This window comes from Clupea harengus, chromosome 17 (genome assembly GCF_900700415.2).
Source record: "Clupea harengus chromosome 17, Ch_v2.0.2, whole genome shotgun sequence".
In the NCBI taxonomy this organism is placed as follows: domain Eukaryota; kingdom Metazoa; phylum Chordata; class Actinopteri; order Clupeiformes; family Clupeidae; genus Clupea; species Clupea harengus.
Genome location: NC_045168.1, coordinates 26,623,916 through 26,640,587, shown reverse-complemented (window position 1 = coordinate 26,640,587; position 16,672 = coordinate 26,623,916). Strand labels below are relative to the sequence as shown.

General features: G+C 44.1%; 1 protein-coding gene across 5 annotated transcripts in view; it reads right to left on the bottom strand.

The window, feature by feature from the left end:
• xylb (xylulokinase homolog (H. influenzae)) overlaps positions 1–16,672 on the bottom strand; it is an 82,434-nt gene that overhangs the window by 39,569 nt on the left and 26,193 nt on the right. For 2 of the 5 annotated variants that reach the window (XM_042710297.1, XM_042710300.1), the window contains exon 19: positions 10,072–10,477. In XM_042710297.1, the coding sequence (XP_042566231.1) occupies positions 10,409–10,477 (69 nt within the window). In that variant the 3' untranslated portion in view covers positions 10,072–10,408. Of the gene's footprint in view, positions 1–9,807; positions 9,842–9,955; positions 10,047–10,071; positions 10,478–16,672 lie in introns of those variants that run through there. The other 3 variants (XM_042710299.1, XM_042710298.1, XM_012821301.3) reach the window with 3 other exon arrangements.

Sequence of the window (16,672 nt, the reverse complement as noted above, 5' to 3'; positions counted from 1 at the left end):
TTGTGTTTGTATGTTTTATGTTCACTGTATGCACCTATACACCAGAGCAAATTCCAGGTAGGTGTAAACCTACTTGGCAATAAATACAATTCTGATTCTGATTCTGACATGTTTGCAACATACTATTCATAGAGCGGCTATGTGGGTACAGGTCTACACAAACATTAGCATGCTTCCTTTACATGAGAAGGGCTTCAGCAGCTGCCAGTGGCATCCATCCTCCTTCGAACCTGAGCGGACGCTGACCCATTAGTATGCTGCAGATAAGAGGATAATCAGTCTGCCTGGCACTCGAGAGGAGACAGCTACTACCCCTAAGCCCATCACCATCCCCCGACCCCAACCCTGCCTCGAGCCACCTGGGGCTCCACTACAAATCAGCACCATCCCCCACCCCAACCCTGCCTCGAGCCACCTGGGGCTCCACTACAAATCAGCACCCCAGCCCTTCATGGGCTCCCCTCTCCCCCAGTCATTTGCTCTCATACAAAACCTCATTCCCATTATGGCAGCCTATGGCACCAAAGGATTGTTGTGAGGATGACAAAACATCGAAGGGCATTGCAGCTCTACCCATGCAGGCTCTCATCTAGCTGGGCTATTTCTTTGAGCAGGGATGTGGCAGGTGTGGTAGTTGGGGGTGGCGGTGGTGGCGGTGGTGGTGGTGGTGGCTGAATTGAACAGAAGAGGGTATTATTAAACAGCAACAGTCCCACTCAGCCGGGGGACTGCAGAGTTGGGTTTCAGCGCTGTGATCACTGAATTGTTGAAGTCAAAGGACTTTTTTTTTACTTTTTTGAAGAACTGTGCCACGAAGCCCTTATCCAATACAAACACACATGCACACACAGACACACACACACACACACACACACACACACACACAAACACACACACACACACACACACACACACACACACACACACACACACACACACCTCTCAGCGCAGTGCTCTCCATTGATGGAAACCGACACTGGCAGCCCTGTCTTTTGCTATGTCTGTCCAGTCAAATGACAAGGCAGCAGATGATGCAGAATAGACTTCCCCTAAAAAATAAAGAATAACTCAACTCTCCTTCACTCAGCTAGTGCTAACCCACAACACTGGCTGGCAACCATGCTCTTAGAGGGCCGTGTAAATCACAGAACAGTGCGTTCGACAGGCCTGTGCTGGCCTGTTTGGAACTATTCCTGAGTTGTAGATTAGCTCGCTAAGTAGGACGAGGGCAGCAGACGGAACCCAGCAGTAGCGTGCGTCTCCGCGGATCCCTCATGGTTTTTATGACCTGTGGCTCTCCTCCAGGCCCAGTGATTCATGCTAATCGCTCTTCCTGAACACTTGAAGGTGCTTGAGCCCAAACCTTCCGTCTGCACTGTAAATACATCCTCAGACACCCGATCCTCGCTGTGGCCCCCTGACTCCCACCCCTGATGGCTCTCCTATTGGCTCAGTAATGGGGCTCTGCTTCAGCACTCAAGACCACCCAAAATGGCTGACTAAGCCCAAGGGAGAATATGGAGGCTTTAATGGACTTTCCTATTCGGCTACGTCCACCCCAAACGACATGACTTTTTCCTTGCTCTCAGGGCACGTGTCGAAAAGCTATGATGCACAGTTATATATTTCTACATAGAGGCAAAGGCACTTGCTATGTGGTCACAGGTTACAGCTATGTACACACCTAGAGACACATCTGGAATGCATCCAGATGTTTTCTTCTACACTGAAGCCGCATCAAAGGTGAGAATGACAATCTATACAACAGCATGCCCAACTCACAAACCAAAAACAAACACGAGAGAAACGATGCAGAAACTGAGCAGATGTGCAGAACATCTCAACATTTCCAAATAAAGTCAGAAAAGAGGTGTAACAAAATACTTAAAAAAAAATACATATTTAAAGTTCTACGACTGGTTTAAAAATGTGTGCAGTGTTGCAGTTTACAGGACTCGGTCATAAATGAATTCACAAGTAACACCTGAAATAATGAACCTAAAACACCAACATAAAAACGCCAGGGGTGTTTGGACACGTTCACCTCAATGCCAATTGTGATTGAGATCTCAGGCCGGAGCCCACCCTACACCGGTGCTTCTCAGACAGGACACATGTCTGGGTCTTGTCTTGGTGTCATGAGAAGATACTGCAGAAGGTTTAGTTATTTAATAAATGCAATGGCCTGTTTTCAGAGTTTTGGAGAGTTAGTGTGTGTGTGCAAGGACACGTATGGATGCCTCATGATTGTCTATCTATTTATTTGTTTGAGGGTATGCTTGATGGGTTTTTTTATATGTTCTCTTCATTGTTGGAAGCAGTGGCAAGAAATTAAGAATATTAATGCTAGTAAATCATAATAACAAAATAATAATAGCAAAATACCTATTGGCACCACTGTTTCCTGAACCATTTCCCCCTCAGTACATTTATATTGTTTCTACAATATGCATTTGATTCCTTGGAGGCACATTATGCAGGTTTGTACCATTTTGAGGTATGTTTTTTGTAGATGAAAACTTCTTTTTTATTTATTTATTTTAAGGCACGTGGTCATGTGAAGGACAGATAAACACACTAGTTGTTCCCACTAGATGGCTGTTTACTACTGTGATCCAGGCATGAAAGAGCAGTTTTTATAACACAGTGTCGCCAAATATATTCCCAAAATACATCCGTTAACAAGCTAGCTATCGGTGCCAGCTGTGTGTTCACAAAGCAAGTCTGTGTCGGTTTTTTTTTTTGCGAGCTAGCTTGCTAGCTCAAGTTGAAATGTCCTTGCTGCTTTTTAAAAATGACATAAACATTTCTAAAGGCTAAAGTGAACAGACACAAGCTAAGATGAATTTCTCAGTAACACTTTGCAAAGCAGATTTCAGATTCAAACGGTAAGTGTGTGTGTGTGTGTGTGTGTGTGTGTGTGCTGCAGACACCTTTTCACACTGAGGTATGAGTGGAGTGAACAGTAGCACACAGCAGTAAACACACACACACAGAAATAAAGGCTCCTCAACACAATACCCTCTAACGAGTTAGCACTTCATGGCAACCCAAATATAATCAAATAAGCTAGCAGCTTGTCTCTTGGTGCACCTTAGTGTAAATGCGTTTGATCCTTCAGTGCCTGGTATAAAGGGCTTTGTCACACTGATTTTGCATCTTTGATCCTGTGCATCTTTGTTATTCTGGCTCGCAGCTGTTGTGTTTCAAGACATGGCATATGAAGATGGACCCCTGCAAGGTTGATGCTATGTCAAATCATCTAATGCTTTCTGCAGTGATAAAATAATCACACAATGAGAGCATCAGTTCCAGTTTTAAATGTCCGCAGTGTGGCACAGAACTCAACACAAGTTATCACACTTACTGTGAGTCACTTGTTTCTCTGCAGTTTTAAAAGCACAACTTGTTTCTCTGCAGTTTTAAAAGCACAACTTGTAAATGAATGGTTTCGGAATGCAAAATGTGGGTTACCAGATGGTCGGGAAGGATCATGTGACAAAACTTAGAGCTGAGGTTTCTTAGTGAGTTCACGTGATAGCAGTATTCTTTATACTGTGTACAATTATGTTTTTAAAAACTGCCTTGTTTTCTTTTATATATTTGTTTTGTACAATTCAGTCAGCCAAAGGATCTAGCATTTCCAATTTCCAAAGTAGCATTCCTATTTTTGGACTTCTTTTGCTGAAGCCACCACATATGGGTCATCAGTGATGAGTTTTGTTATAAATAAGCAGGCAAGAGAAAAACAAGCAAACATGTCACAACGATAACTCGTCTGTCAATCACCCTGGTGTTATTTTTGAATATGCTATTCCTGGATGTAAGGACACAGTTGCCAGTTAGAAGGAAAAGTATTCCAACCCAGAGATGTAAAAGACGTAAGTGGAAAGCAATATGCTTTTTTGGTTTCATCAGCTCAGAACTGTCACTAATCAAAATATTTAAAAATGTTTGACTAATGTGCTATGTAATCATATGATCTGTGGGAACAGCCATTTTAAGTATACGGAATACTGTACACTAACTATAATTTGAATACATATGAATATAACTATAACTGTCAATTTGTATTTTTATTTCCAATTAAAGTACTTAGTAGTTACACAATATGCAACAATTCGTTTTTTTATGAGCAACTACTTTTGCTATCATTTTAAAAATTAATTTTGATGTAATATGGTCATGTAAAGGACATAAAACACACCTGTCGTTCCAACCAGCTATCCAGGCTATGACCCATGTAGATCAGTTGTCCAGGTGGGGAAAGTATGCCACTTAGCAAGCGTTTGTCAGTGCCAAATGGCTATTAGTGGTGACTGCAAGGTTTCTGAATGCTTTTTAGGTTGGCAGCTAGTAGGCTTTAGATCAAAACTCCATAATGCTGACGGCCTATGGCAGATATGACTAGAGAGTCCGATTAGGTTTGTGAAATGAGTGACTTTTTCTTACTCTTAACACTTGGAGAAGGAAAAATGTAATATCTCTCTGCAACACTTGTGTACAAATGTGATTGTAGGTTCCTCTGGTAAAACTAAAAATGATGAATTCATGTGTGAGTGTGTTTGTGGTGCATGTTTGTTTTTCACATGCTTGTGTCTGTGTATGTGTATTAATCTGCATAAATATGTGTGTGTGTATGTGTGTGTGTGTGTGTGCAGCGTGTGCATGTCTATGTATATATGAACACGTGTTTGTGTGTATTCTTGTGCGTGCTCCATTAACTGGCACAGCAGGGCAGGATTAATGAGGTGTGTGTGTCCAGAGGCCCCAGGGCCGTTCCCTCCTGCCACTCCAGCATGCCGCTGGACACTGCCTCAAAACAGAGAGATACAGAGAGAGAGAGAGAGAGAGAGGGAGGGAGGGAGAGAGAGAGAGGGAGAGAGGGAGAGGGAGAGGGAGAGGGAGAGGGAGAGAGAGCGGGAGGGAAAAAGAGAGAGAGAGAGGGAGAGAGAGAGAGAGGGAGAGGGAGGAAGAGAGAGAGAGAGAGAGAGAGAGAGAGGGAGAGGGAGAGGGAGAGAGAGCGGGAGGGAAAAAGAGAGAGAGAGAGGGAGAGGGAGAGAGAGCGGGAGGGAAAAAGAGAGAGAGAGAGGGAGAGAGAGAGAGAGGGAGAGGGAGGAAGAGAGAGAGAGAGAGAGATACAGAGAGAGAGATACAGAGAGAGAGAGAGAGAGAGAGAGGGAGAGAGATACAGAGAGAGAGAGAGGGAGAGAGAGGGAGGACAATAAAAGAGAGAGGGGGAAACAGGAAGTCATCCTTAGCCACAGCACCCCCCCCCCCCCCCCCCTCCAGCACCAGTGAGAAAATGACCACAGACAACCACAGGGCAGTGCCAATAACTGCACACACACACACACACACACACATGCACAGACTGAATGTCTGCTCAATATGAGGTAGCCATGCTGAATCGAAGTTACTATTAGAAAAATAAAAACAGTCTTTGCCAACACAGATTGCCACTTCAAGCCTTGGGGCGATATACTTCTTCTGTTTCAAAGAGCACTGATGGACTCTGAGTCAAACGGCAACACATGAAAAAGGACTCGGCAGACGAGGTCAAGGATGTGAAGTTTATTTCAATGTGATACAATAGCCCTGAAGTTTGCCTCAAACTGGCCAAATGTTCCCTCTGGTAGACTGGCTACCCTGGGGGAGGTGAGGGACAGCAACAGGGTTATCATGCTGTCAGCATCAGTGATGTGCAGTATCATGCTGTCAATGCTAAAATGGGCATGAGAATTTAATATTTATTTATCTGACAAAGGGCCTGAAATGCTTGAAATAGGTTTTAAAACAACTGTAACTTCATAACTGTGGTTCATTAAGGCTCATTTTATTTCTCTCTCTCTCTCTCTCTCTCTCTCTCTCTCTCTGCGAACTGTATTCCCCCCCCACACACATGCACACACACACACGCACGCGCACGCGCACGCACACGCACACGCACACGCACACGCACACGCACACGCACACACACGGTTCATTGCTGTAGTTGTTTTGTTCGGTGATGTCTGTGGGAGTAAGTGCATCCAAGTAGCTACCCCTCTCTCTTTTCTTCAGACCAGACCGTGATCATGGAAAACAGTAAATGTTCCCTTTCAAATCACGGTCAGATGTGTCTGTCTTGATGTATTCTCACTCGCGGTCGGTGACAGAGTTCTGTGACCTTCATGCGTATCACAATAGCGGGCCAGCAAGCACACACACACATTCACTCACACACACACACACACACACATGCACACACACACACACACACATGCACACACATACACACACACACACACACACACACACACATGCACACACACACACACACACACACACACACACATTCACTCACTCTTTTCTTTTTCTTTTCTTAGGGCCTCTTCGTCAAGCGAGCACCTTAAGACCATTCCTAGGCAACATTTACGCAACACAACACAAAACCCATCATTTTAGTAATGATTTCCCCGCCTCACTATTCATTGGCGTATCTGACTGTCAGACAGCGGCCGCCCACTGAACAATCATCCTCCCTCACTCGCTCACACACTCACTGGGATGTTTGAATAGGCCTCACAATCTCTAATATGGGCCCAAATAATACTGTTGATCATGTACGATCACTACAAACAGACAAAGTTGCCATGTAAGTTTTCTCTTAAAATAATGAATAATATTCAATCATTTTACTCAAGTTCAAATCACCTGACAACTCAGAACAAAATGTTCCAAACGGACAGTCGAAGCAGAGACACGCTGAGACAAACGGACAGTCGAAGCAGAGACACGCTGAGACAAACGGACAGTCGAAGCAGAGACACGCTGACACAAACGGACAGTCGAAGCAGAGACACGCTGAGACAAATGGCAAGGTTGACCTGCTATGGTCTTGATAAAAATACAAAAGAAAAGCTAATTGTAGCGCTCGGGACTACTATGTGCAGTAATCTGGTTCTTGATGATTGTTCACTCCAACTGAGGGTCCAGCTGCTAACAGACGTGCCCTGGGGGGGGGGGGGGGGCACAGGTGTGCCCTGGGGGGGGGGGGGCACAGGTGTGCCCTGGGGGGGGGGCACAGGTGGCGCACGACATTCAAAATGTGCTTTGCCTGCCCCTTCGCAATGATCGCAGCATTCGCTCAAACTCCTGATAACAGCATCGGAGAGAAACATTCGTCCGGCTTGAAGGACCTATTGATGGATTCGGAGTCAAACACCAACACTTAAAGAAGAATTTCAAGTTTATTTCAGTGTGTGCGGCTTGCACAGGGAGCCGTACTGAGCTTCAGCTCAGGAAGTGACAGCCTGGCAGTGGAAAAGCCATTTATACCAGGCAGGTAGCATAATTAGTCAGCATGATTTAACTAGTCATGATATAAGCAGCATACATCAGTCTGCAAAAAGAAAACGTCAAAACATGTCAGTCATGAGGTAGACAGAGATGAATGACGTCTGCAGAGGGTACAGTGGTGACGCGGGGAGCTCTAATTAGTAGCAAGGGACGGACAGTATGGATCGTTTACTCCGTGGCTATCCCTCCTCCTGAGAACCATATGAGATGAGAAGAGGGTTTTCTGAGGTAGAATAAAGCACTTCACTTTCACAGGTGGCATAAACAAAATAAGCTCCAGTAATTCGAGAGACACATTGCATATGTATTACAATGTCTGTTTCTGTGGAATATTTTCTGTATTTCTACAGAAATTCTTATTTTCTAGCTTCGGTTTTTAGTCTCTCAGATATCCCTGTTCTAAATTTGGACAGACTGGTGAAAACAAGCAAGCAGAATCTGAATAATCTGAAAGTTAGACTCTTCTGTCTTTGCATGTTCCCTTCGTCGTGCTCATCCACAAACACGCTGGCTCAAAAACGGCATCCCCTAGTGAGCCCCGTTTACGTCAGACTGTTTTAGAACCCCTCCCAGGAAAGAAATCCCCACACTCGTCCAATGAGTTCCAACATTTCCAGCAAATGAAACAACAGCGACATTTTATGCTATTAACATTTTGACCTAATTAGGTTTCTCACTTTTGGCTTGGAGGAAATTCCTCCCCTTTACATCTTCCAACCTCATTGGCATAAATAATAAGTTGTTACGAAAGCCTCCGAGTGGAAAGGTTTCCACTCCGTTGCCTTTTCAGTGTTTCATTGCTGTCATCAGTGTACCAGGGTGCATCCCCCTCGGGCATCAAAAATACAATTACCATGCAATCAGCTAATTAGAGATGAGGAGTACTTATCTAGCCATTTTTACCAAGTTATAATAACAGTATGTTTTTTTTGTTCTCTGCATGCAAATAGATCCAGCTGGCAGCACACTCTATTAGATGAACTATCCACAAGCATTATTTTCTTTAAGGATGTGAAGAAATATGCTCGTGTCATTTCACAAGACCGCAGAGACGATCATCAAGCTGAGGGACAATATTCCTCTTTTGAGCTTTTACAAATATGCATGAAAAGAAGAAACACAGTGCATGTACACCAACTCTGCAGTGCTTAGCTCACGAGGACAAGTGAGTTTCCACGCTGAAGATAAAATAGAGATGCTTCTTGGTAGGGCTGGTTTCCCCAAACCTTGTCATGAGGAGGACTCTGAGGCCCAGTCAACACCTCTGCAGCAGGTTAGGGGTCATCGAGAGCATCAACAAGGCCTGGGCCTCAGTAATGGGCACCGCCACGTTATTTCCACCCATCTATGATTGACTGTAACAAGACATACAGTGAACACAAATAGATTTCCAATGGACAGCTTGGAGGAAGACTACGTGGGCAACATTTCACCGAAGCAATCTATGGCCTGACATAAATGGTCATGTCATTACCTGATCATTATGGCTGTCTTAAGAGGTCGTTAGAGGTGCATGGTGTGACATATGATATATAATGGTCATATTATTACATGTGACAGCTTTCCACATGGTAACATATATATATTTATTTGTATACATATTAAGAGTAATGTACTGTATATATACTTCCTGGTTTTATACGGAGGATATTCTGTTCCAGTTCGTTTCCATTAGCCGATGTTCTAATCCCAGGAATGATCAAATATACTAGCACAACAGGATACAACGTGTTGATTGTAGTCACTGACATCTGATATCTCTCCCCTTTGTGTTCTAATTCTAATCATCCACAGCATCAAAGCCACGAGGTATGCAGCTAATTAGCTGCCTCAGTTGGCAGTGCCATCCTCAGGTGACGACGCTTGCGGCAAGAATCACCACTATTACATTAGTGTGTAAACAAAGGCAAGCAGTCAGCTAATGACAGCCAATCAGTTACACCGTGCCACATGGTAAACAAATATATCACAAACGTGGTTCAGCTTCATAATGCATGACAGAATATGACTGATTGTAAGGAGACAAACATGGCTGACTTCTAGACCACCCACAGGTGCCCTTGGCACTGTGAAGAGAGTAGCAGTTACAGTGTGGATTAACTGCAACCTCCGGCCCATCCGCTGATGACAGACACTCTCAGCCGCCCGTGCCGCGTGACCCACGGCGAAACAGACCTCTCCGCTCCACAGACAGTATGTCCTGACAATTGGCCACAGCATGGGAGAGAGCCATCCATCCCCCGTGCACACCCTGGTTCCTAGCACACAAGCCGAGCACAAGCCGTGGCTGTTTTCCCTTTGTCTGTCCAGGGACAGCATTTAAAGTGCAGTGCAGATGGAGTTAAGACTAATGAGCGATTGATTTAAAGTGGCAGCGGAGGGCCTTTATTGTCAGCGAGCGGGTGGGGGTGGGGGTGGGGGTAGGGGGGGGGGGGGATGTGTGAAGAGCCGGCAGGGATGCAGTGTATTAATAGAACAGCACTGGGAGTCAGGGCGCGAGCTGAGCAGATTCATGAACACATAACAGGAGAGAGGAAGATAGGGAGAGAGAGAGAGAGAGAGAGAGAGAGAGAGAGAGAGGAAGATAGGGAGAGAGAGAGAGAGAGAGAGAGAGAGAGGTCATAAAGTCAACATCACAAGGAGACACAAACAGGCTTCAGCTGTTGCCGAAATTGTGTGGCTGTCCTCATTATTCTCAACAGTGACTGAGGGAAGAAATGACAACAATGGTTTTGATTTGGTTATCTCTGCAGCTGGTTACAGGTCTTGTGTTATTACTTTATTGTGTAAATACACGGGCAGTGATGTAGGACAAGAGACTACTGTGTCAAATTTGGCTAATACTGATTCAGAAACTATTTGAAATGATAGAGCTATTGAGAAATAAAATACCCTTTTAACCTAATATAGAAATTATTCTCAAACCCTGCCTACAATGGCTTTGATTGAAAGGCTACTTCGTCACCCAAGCTCCTCTGAATCATCTTCAGAGCTCTCTATGTTCTGACTCTAATCACCCAAATTGATGGGATTGGATGATGGAATACCCTGGGAGTGCTGAATCCCATCACGGCGTGGTCTCCCCCAGAATCCTCTCCTCCAGCGCGGCATATCTTCTCAGCAGTGACTCATAAACCTGAAACACACAAGTACATCTTTGTATCTTTGATCTTTAACTGAACAACATACCACCAAACACTGGCCCTAAATAAGAATACCCATAATCTCAAACCTTTTTTAAACTCGGTGGTGTTTTATAAACTTACAATTAAATAATAGTTAAAAACATACCAAAACTCCTACCTGAGGACAGAATTGAGTAAAATTATTCAGTGGAAAACTAGCATTGGTATGTGGCTAGCAACTTAGTTGTCAATGACAGGACAGAGACCTGTCACTCTGGCCGAGGGCATTCAGATATTTAAAAGCGTTAGTTTGTTAAAATAAACAGCCTTTGCAGTATTCTGATGCCTGCACTGTCCATGGATGCAGAGCCATTAGAGGAAACGTTCCCCAGGTCTTTCACTCTGGCCTAAGGCCTTAAGAAACTGGAACTTGTAAAACAAAAAAAAAGTGTTTTTGGTGGACATGAACAAGCATGCAAGAGCGATCAGGCTGTGCGTTGGTTCAAGGCGAAGTACAGCTAAAGGGATGGTGTTTGTCATGAAGTTGAATTCAAGCACTTTATTGCATTACTTGACTTACGCAAACCTATGTTTAGGAGCGTTTGCATCTAATAGATTCAGGAGAGATCTCTGCATACATGTGAGACTACTAGCACTTAGTTAAAGACAAAACTACGGTAAATAAAGACCAGAATCATTAGCTACCACAATGCTATATAATTACAAATGTAACTATACTTGAGTCAAGCTATGATTATACTGTCATCCTTAAGGATCTTTGTAATATGCTGAATATTGTGATACGTTCTGTCTTTTCATCATATATCCTGCCAAAATGGGTTTAAGCTAATAAGAAACAATTCTGATTTCAAAGCAGTCTTCTCAAAGGGTTCAAAAGTAATCGATTACATTATTCTCATGGCCTCTAAGCACTTTTAAAACATTAATATTGACAAAGTACAATACTGCATGAGAGTACATTTCCGTAATTACCTATTATATTAATTACATATTACACCATCTGTCCAAAGGGTCAACCACTTCTTCACGCGGAGGAAATACAACAGCATCAGGAATGAGTCTCTATTATGCTGTAAACTATTCCTAGATTGATGCCATTACCAAACAATCTATTCCAGAATTGTGAAACATTATTTATCTTTATGACAATATATAGATATGACAAAGATATCAAATTGGTGTCTATTTAGATGTTACCCGCCTATGTACCTTCATATTGAAATATGAAGTTCTCTTTAGAGTGGAGCTACAATTCCTCCTTAGGTGATTCTAAGTCCAGACTTGAGTGACACACGAAGAGACACATTAAGGCCAAACTGGGCCATTTTTTTGCTTTTGGGCTGGAGGGGTCCTCCTTCCTTTTCCCCCTTCTCAGAAAATTGCTTTCCTCTCCCATGACATGATCCATCCATTGCATCCATTTTGTGCTCGGGCAGCCCATCCCTGGGGCATAAAGGGAGAAATATGCTGTATGTTACATGTCAACAGCTCCCTGCATCTGCTGGTGTGGCAGACATTTAACTGGGGGGAAATATAAGAGCAGAGGTGGACGTGAGGAAGGCCAAGTGGACCAGTCCCAATTAAAGAGGCTGTGGACCTGCCAGCAAGCCCAACCATAAACATCCCTCACCTCACCCCCAAACCCTCGCCACTCTCGCCCCAATGTAAATGCACAGGCTCTGCTTCCACATAGGAGCACTGTCCTGGACCCGGGGACAGTGGTTGTTCAGAGTATAATAATAAGAGCCGCCTGCATCTCAGGGAAAACGTGACTGATCAAATATCATAGCCTGGATCGCCATGAAATGCCTTGGCTACGTGAAGGCAAGCTTCATTTGTGTTTTGTGTTTGATGTATTCTCAACCGCACGCCTCCACCCACGAGAGGCAAGTGCAACTAACACAAGCCGCCATTTACAAGCATCCATTTACTGCTGTGCCTCGGGTTTACCTGCGCTCCACCAATTTCCTTTATTGGTCTTCAAAGCGAGCCGCTGTGCTGAGTTTCTTTGCATACAGCATCCAGCGGCCCAGGTAACTGTCATAAATATTTTCTGTGAAGGACCATCTTGGCGTTTTGCATAAAAATGCAATGAACAGTAATCCGGCATGATTGATCCCTCCTCAGTCTTAAACAGGCTTCCTCGGCAGACCTGACAGCTAAACATACACCCCCCCCCCAATAAGACTTGACACACGATCCGCCGCCGAAGTCCCACTGGGGTTTGGGAAGCGTGGAGCGGAACACATCTACACACACACTCACAGTAACACACACACTCACATCTACACACACACAAACACACTCACATCTACACACACACAAACACACTCACAGTAACACACAAACGTCTTCTCTCTCCACACTTGATGTGCTTCAGGAGAACAAAAAACTCATTTTCAGATAACCAACCTTCATGCCACACATAGAATAGAGAGGGGGATATCTCACAGTTGGGGAGGCTTTCATTTGAGGGAGGTTACAGACTAGTTCTGTAGATAGCAGGGATACAACACACACACACACACACACACACACACACACACACACACACACACACACAACCGTCCTCATTCTGCATTCTGCTCGTTGTTTCATGCCTGGAGCTCCTGGATGAGGAAGAGGAAGGGAGTTCAAGGTGTGCTTCATGCATTATCAAAGGTTCAGTCACCATCAAAAGGAAACCTCTGCAGAGGCTAATATGAGGTTATGGTGGGGTCGAGCCAGGGAGAACCAAACGAGCACAGATCTCAAAGATCCACCTACAGCAACCTTCTTCTCTATATGAATAGCAGAGTCACTGGTATACACATGTGTGGTTTTGTCTGTAATACTAATGGCAACCTTATGAAATCAAAGTCAGTAAACCTCAAGACAAAATCACCATTTTGTGCAGAACAGGGCTTCTGTGTTGACAACATGACACTGTAATTAAATCCTAGTAATAGTGCCTTGTGGTTAATCTTATCTGAAGTTAACTTCTGTCATTTTCTAACCTCCACGAGGCAGGAACCATGGGGGTGATTTCCCGTTATAATCAACCATAGACCACATGCTGTATAATTCAGGTCTTGGCAGTATATAGGCACGCTGGAGTGAATTGTTTTCGATATCATTTTCAAAGGTTTGGGAAATAAACTAATACGCTCTCCATGACTTGTCATGAAATAATAATGAAACTGACATTTTTAATTCATGTACCTGCACGGTAGGCTACACTGTAGAACATTTCTCATTGCTATTTATGGCCTATGACTAAATAAAACACATGCAGTGCATATCATAACTGAACCACGGAAACATTTTCTGCATAACAATAACAACCCAGGCTTCCTTTTTGTCTGGAACTCCTTGTGTAGATGGACCTGCTTCTTGTTTACGCTGAATTATCCTATACAGTATATGGTGCGTAACACCATGGATTTTACCAGTCCTGACAACGTATTGAAAAGATTCAGTGAAATGTCTGATCGCGTGCGCCGTGTCCTCAGAAATGAAGGATAGTGAAGAACATCTTCAAAGTCAGCAGGAAGATGAGCTCAAAAGCAGTGGATGGTAAATAAACTCAGTGACCGGAGCTGCCTTCATCTCGCCGCTCCCGACGCCGCAGCATAATTACGAGCGCGTCGTCTTTGAGATGTCAGTAGGAACTAAGGCATGTCCCATGGGACGCGTACGGCAAGTCAATCCTGTCGCCACATTAATGTGCCTTTTTTTTCATGATCGGTGGAAATCACTCTCTCTCCCCCTCTCCCTCCCTCTCTCTCCCCCTCTCCCTCTCTCTCCCCCTCTCCCTGTCTCTCCCTCTCTCTCTCTCTCTCTCTCTCTCTCTCTCTCTTTCACCCTCCCTCTCTCTCCCCCTCTCCCTCTCTTTCACCCTCCCTCTCTTTCACCCTCCCTCTCTTTCTCTCTCTCCCTCTCTCTCTCTCCCTCTCTCCCTCTCTCTCTCCCTCTCCCTCTCCCTCTCGTCAAATGGGATGATCAGCGGACTGTGATGTTTTCTGCCCAACTCCAAATGAAGAAACACAGAGAGCTCTCCCCCACACTCCGTCTCCTTTTCCTTCCACATACTGCAGGCATGACCTTCATGAAAGGCAGAAATGATGAAGGGAGAGAAAGCAGGGGAATAAAACAGTAAACAAGATTATGATGTTTGCCATCCAAAGCAGAAGCGCTTCAACATTCTGTGTGAGGACATGGCAGTGGAGAAGCTGCCATATGGCAAAAGACATTAGCAAAGGAGGGAGAACAATAGTCAGCCACAGCGCTAATGGCTATAACACATGGGTCATTAGAGAGGGAGCTATAGAATGAGAGCAAGAGACCAATTTGGTACCCCTCCTTTACCTAGGTGTCCACCTGTATAGCTGCTATTTCCAATGCAATTGATTTAGTTGTAACCGATATCCTCCTGCAGGGCTGGAGTTTCAAATGTAACGTCAAATCAACCCTTTGACGATAGGACTGGGCACCCCTGCAATCCTTGCTCATCTATTTCAGTTCAATCCAAAAGAAAAGGGACAACATCATTTCAATGCAGGTGCTTTAAGGAATGTAAGCCACTATGATTAGCATTCCAAAGGTAATAAGATGTGTGTGAAATCTGTAAGACACAACGTTTTGACACAGAGGTGACTGAAGCCGCATTTCTGGTTAAAGATTCTGACAACTCATTCACAATTACTAGGTAACATTTTCCGATCAATAATCTTCCTCCCTTACTGTAGGGAGGGGAGGCTGACCTTCATTAACACGGCCTCTTCACAGAGCATATGCGTCGTCGCTTGTCTCATTAGCATGCTAACCGCGTTACACTTTTCCCCCCCCGTCGCCTTCCTCCTCATCGCATCTGAGTCCAATAAAGCATTTATGAGAGCAGGTGGAACTGTGACTGTCATCCACATTCATAAACAAGCAACAGCTCTCTTGGCAAATAATGATGTTTTACTCTAACTCTATCATTCCAACAGAGAGACTACATGACAACCTGCCGGCCTCCATTGAGTGACTTTACACTCTCACTTAACTATATTGATATACGTATACAGACATTGGAAGCAATGGTATACATTTGCCAACCTTATCCATTGGCCAGAGGATGTTTCCCAAGAATCAGTCTCTCTTCATTTTTCACCTTTAACTGTTTAGTAAAACAGACATGTTCATAAACACAAACACAAAACACATGCATCCGCACACACACACACACACACACACACACACACACACACACACACACACACACACACAGAGACACACTCACGCACACACACACACACACACACTCACACACACACACACACACACAGACACACTCACGCACACACACACACACACACACACACACACACACACACACACACAGACACACTCACGCACACACACACACTCACGCACACACCAAAGGCTGCACAGGCCACAGCCCTTCCCTCATGTAATTAAGCTCTGGAGGAAGGAACATAGGCATTGTCTAATTGGTGAGTTTGCCTGCAACTGTCATATCAGCAGATTATTCCTTTCAATGAAGGGAAATAGGATGGCAAGCTTCATGCATTGAAAGAGCAAATTAATTTTCCATCCACCATAAAGGATGTTTTTTCTTCCTCAGATTTGGAATTATAATTGTGTCGTGGGGGGAGGCCATTTACGGGAAAATATATAAATCATTGTAATACTCCCCATTATCATCACTATGGCAAAAACCAAGCCATTTATTGCTCCTTAACGAATCATACATTTTCATTTCCTTGCACATTAGTGGCTGCACAAACTTTACCCGTGCGACAATGTGTCCTATTCATTTCTATTAAAGTGAGGATGATAGCAGCATTATTGATTCAAAAGGGTAGTCAGCACTGTACAATTACAAAGTCTACCTTCAACTGAGTATTGCATCCTACGGGTCTGCATTGGAGTTACATTCCGACATGAGAATATTAAAGTGATTTCAGTGAGCTCCAAAAACAGTCATATAGCATATCAGTTTCTACAGCATATCTTGTTACTTGTTGTAATGTCGATTATCATGTGTTAGCTCTGTAGGTATTAGTGTGTTTGAACTGTAGGTATTAGTGTGTTTGTACTGTAGGTATTAGTGTGTTTGTACTGTAGGTATTAGTGTGTTTGAACTGTAGGTATTAGTGTGTTTGAACTGTAGGTATTAGTGTGTTTGTACTGTAGGTATT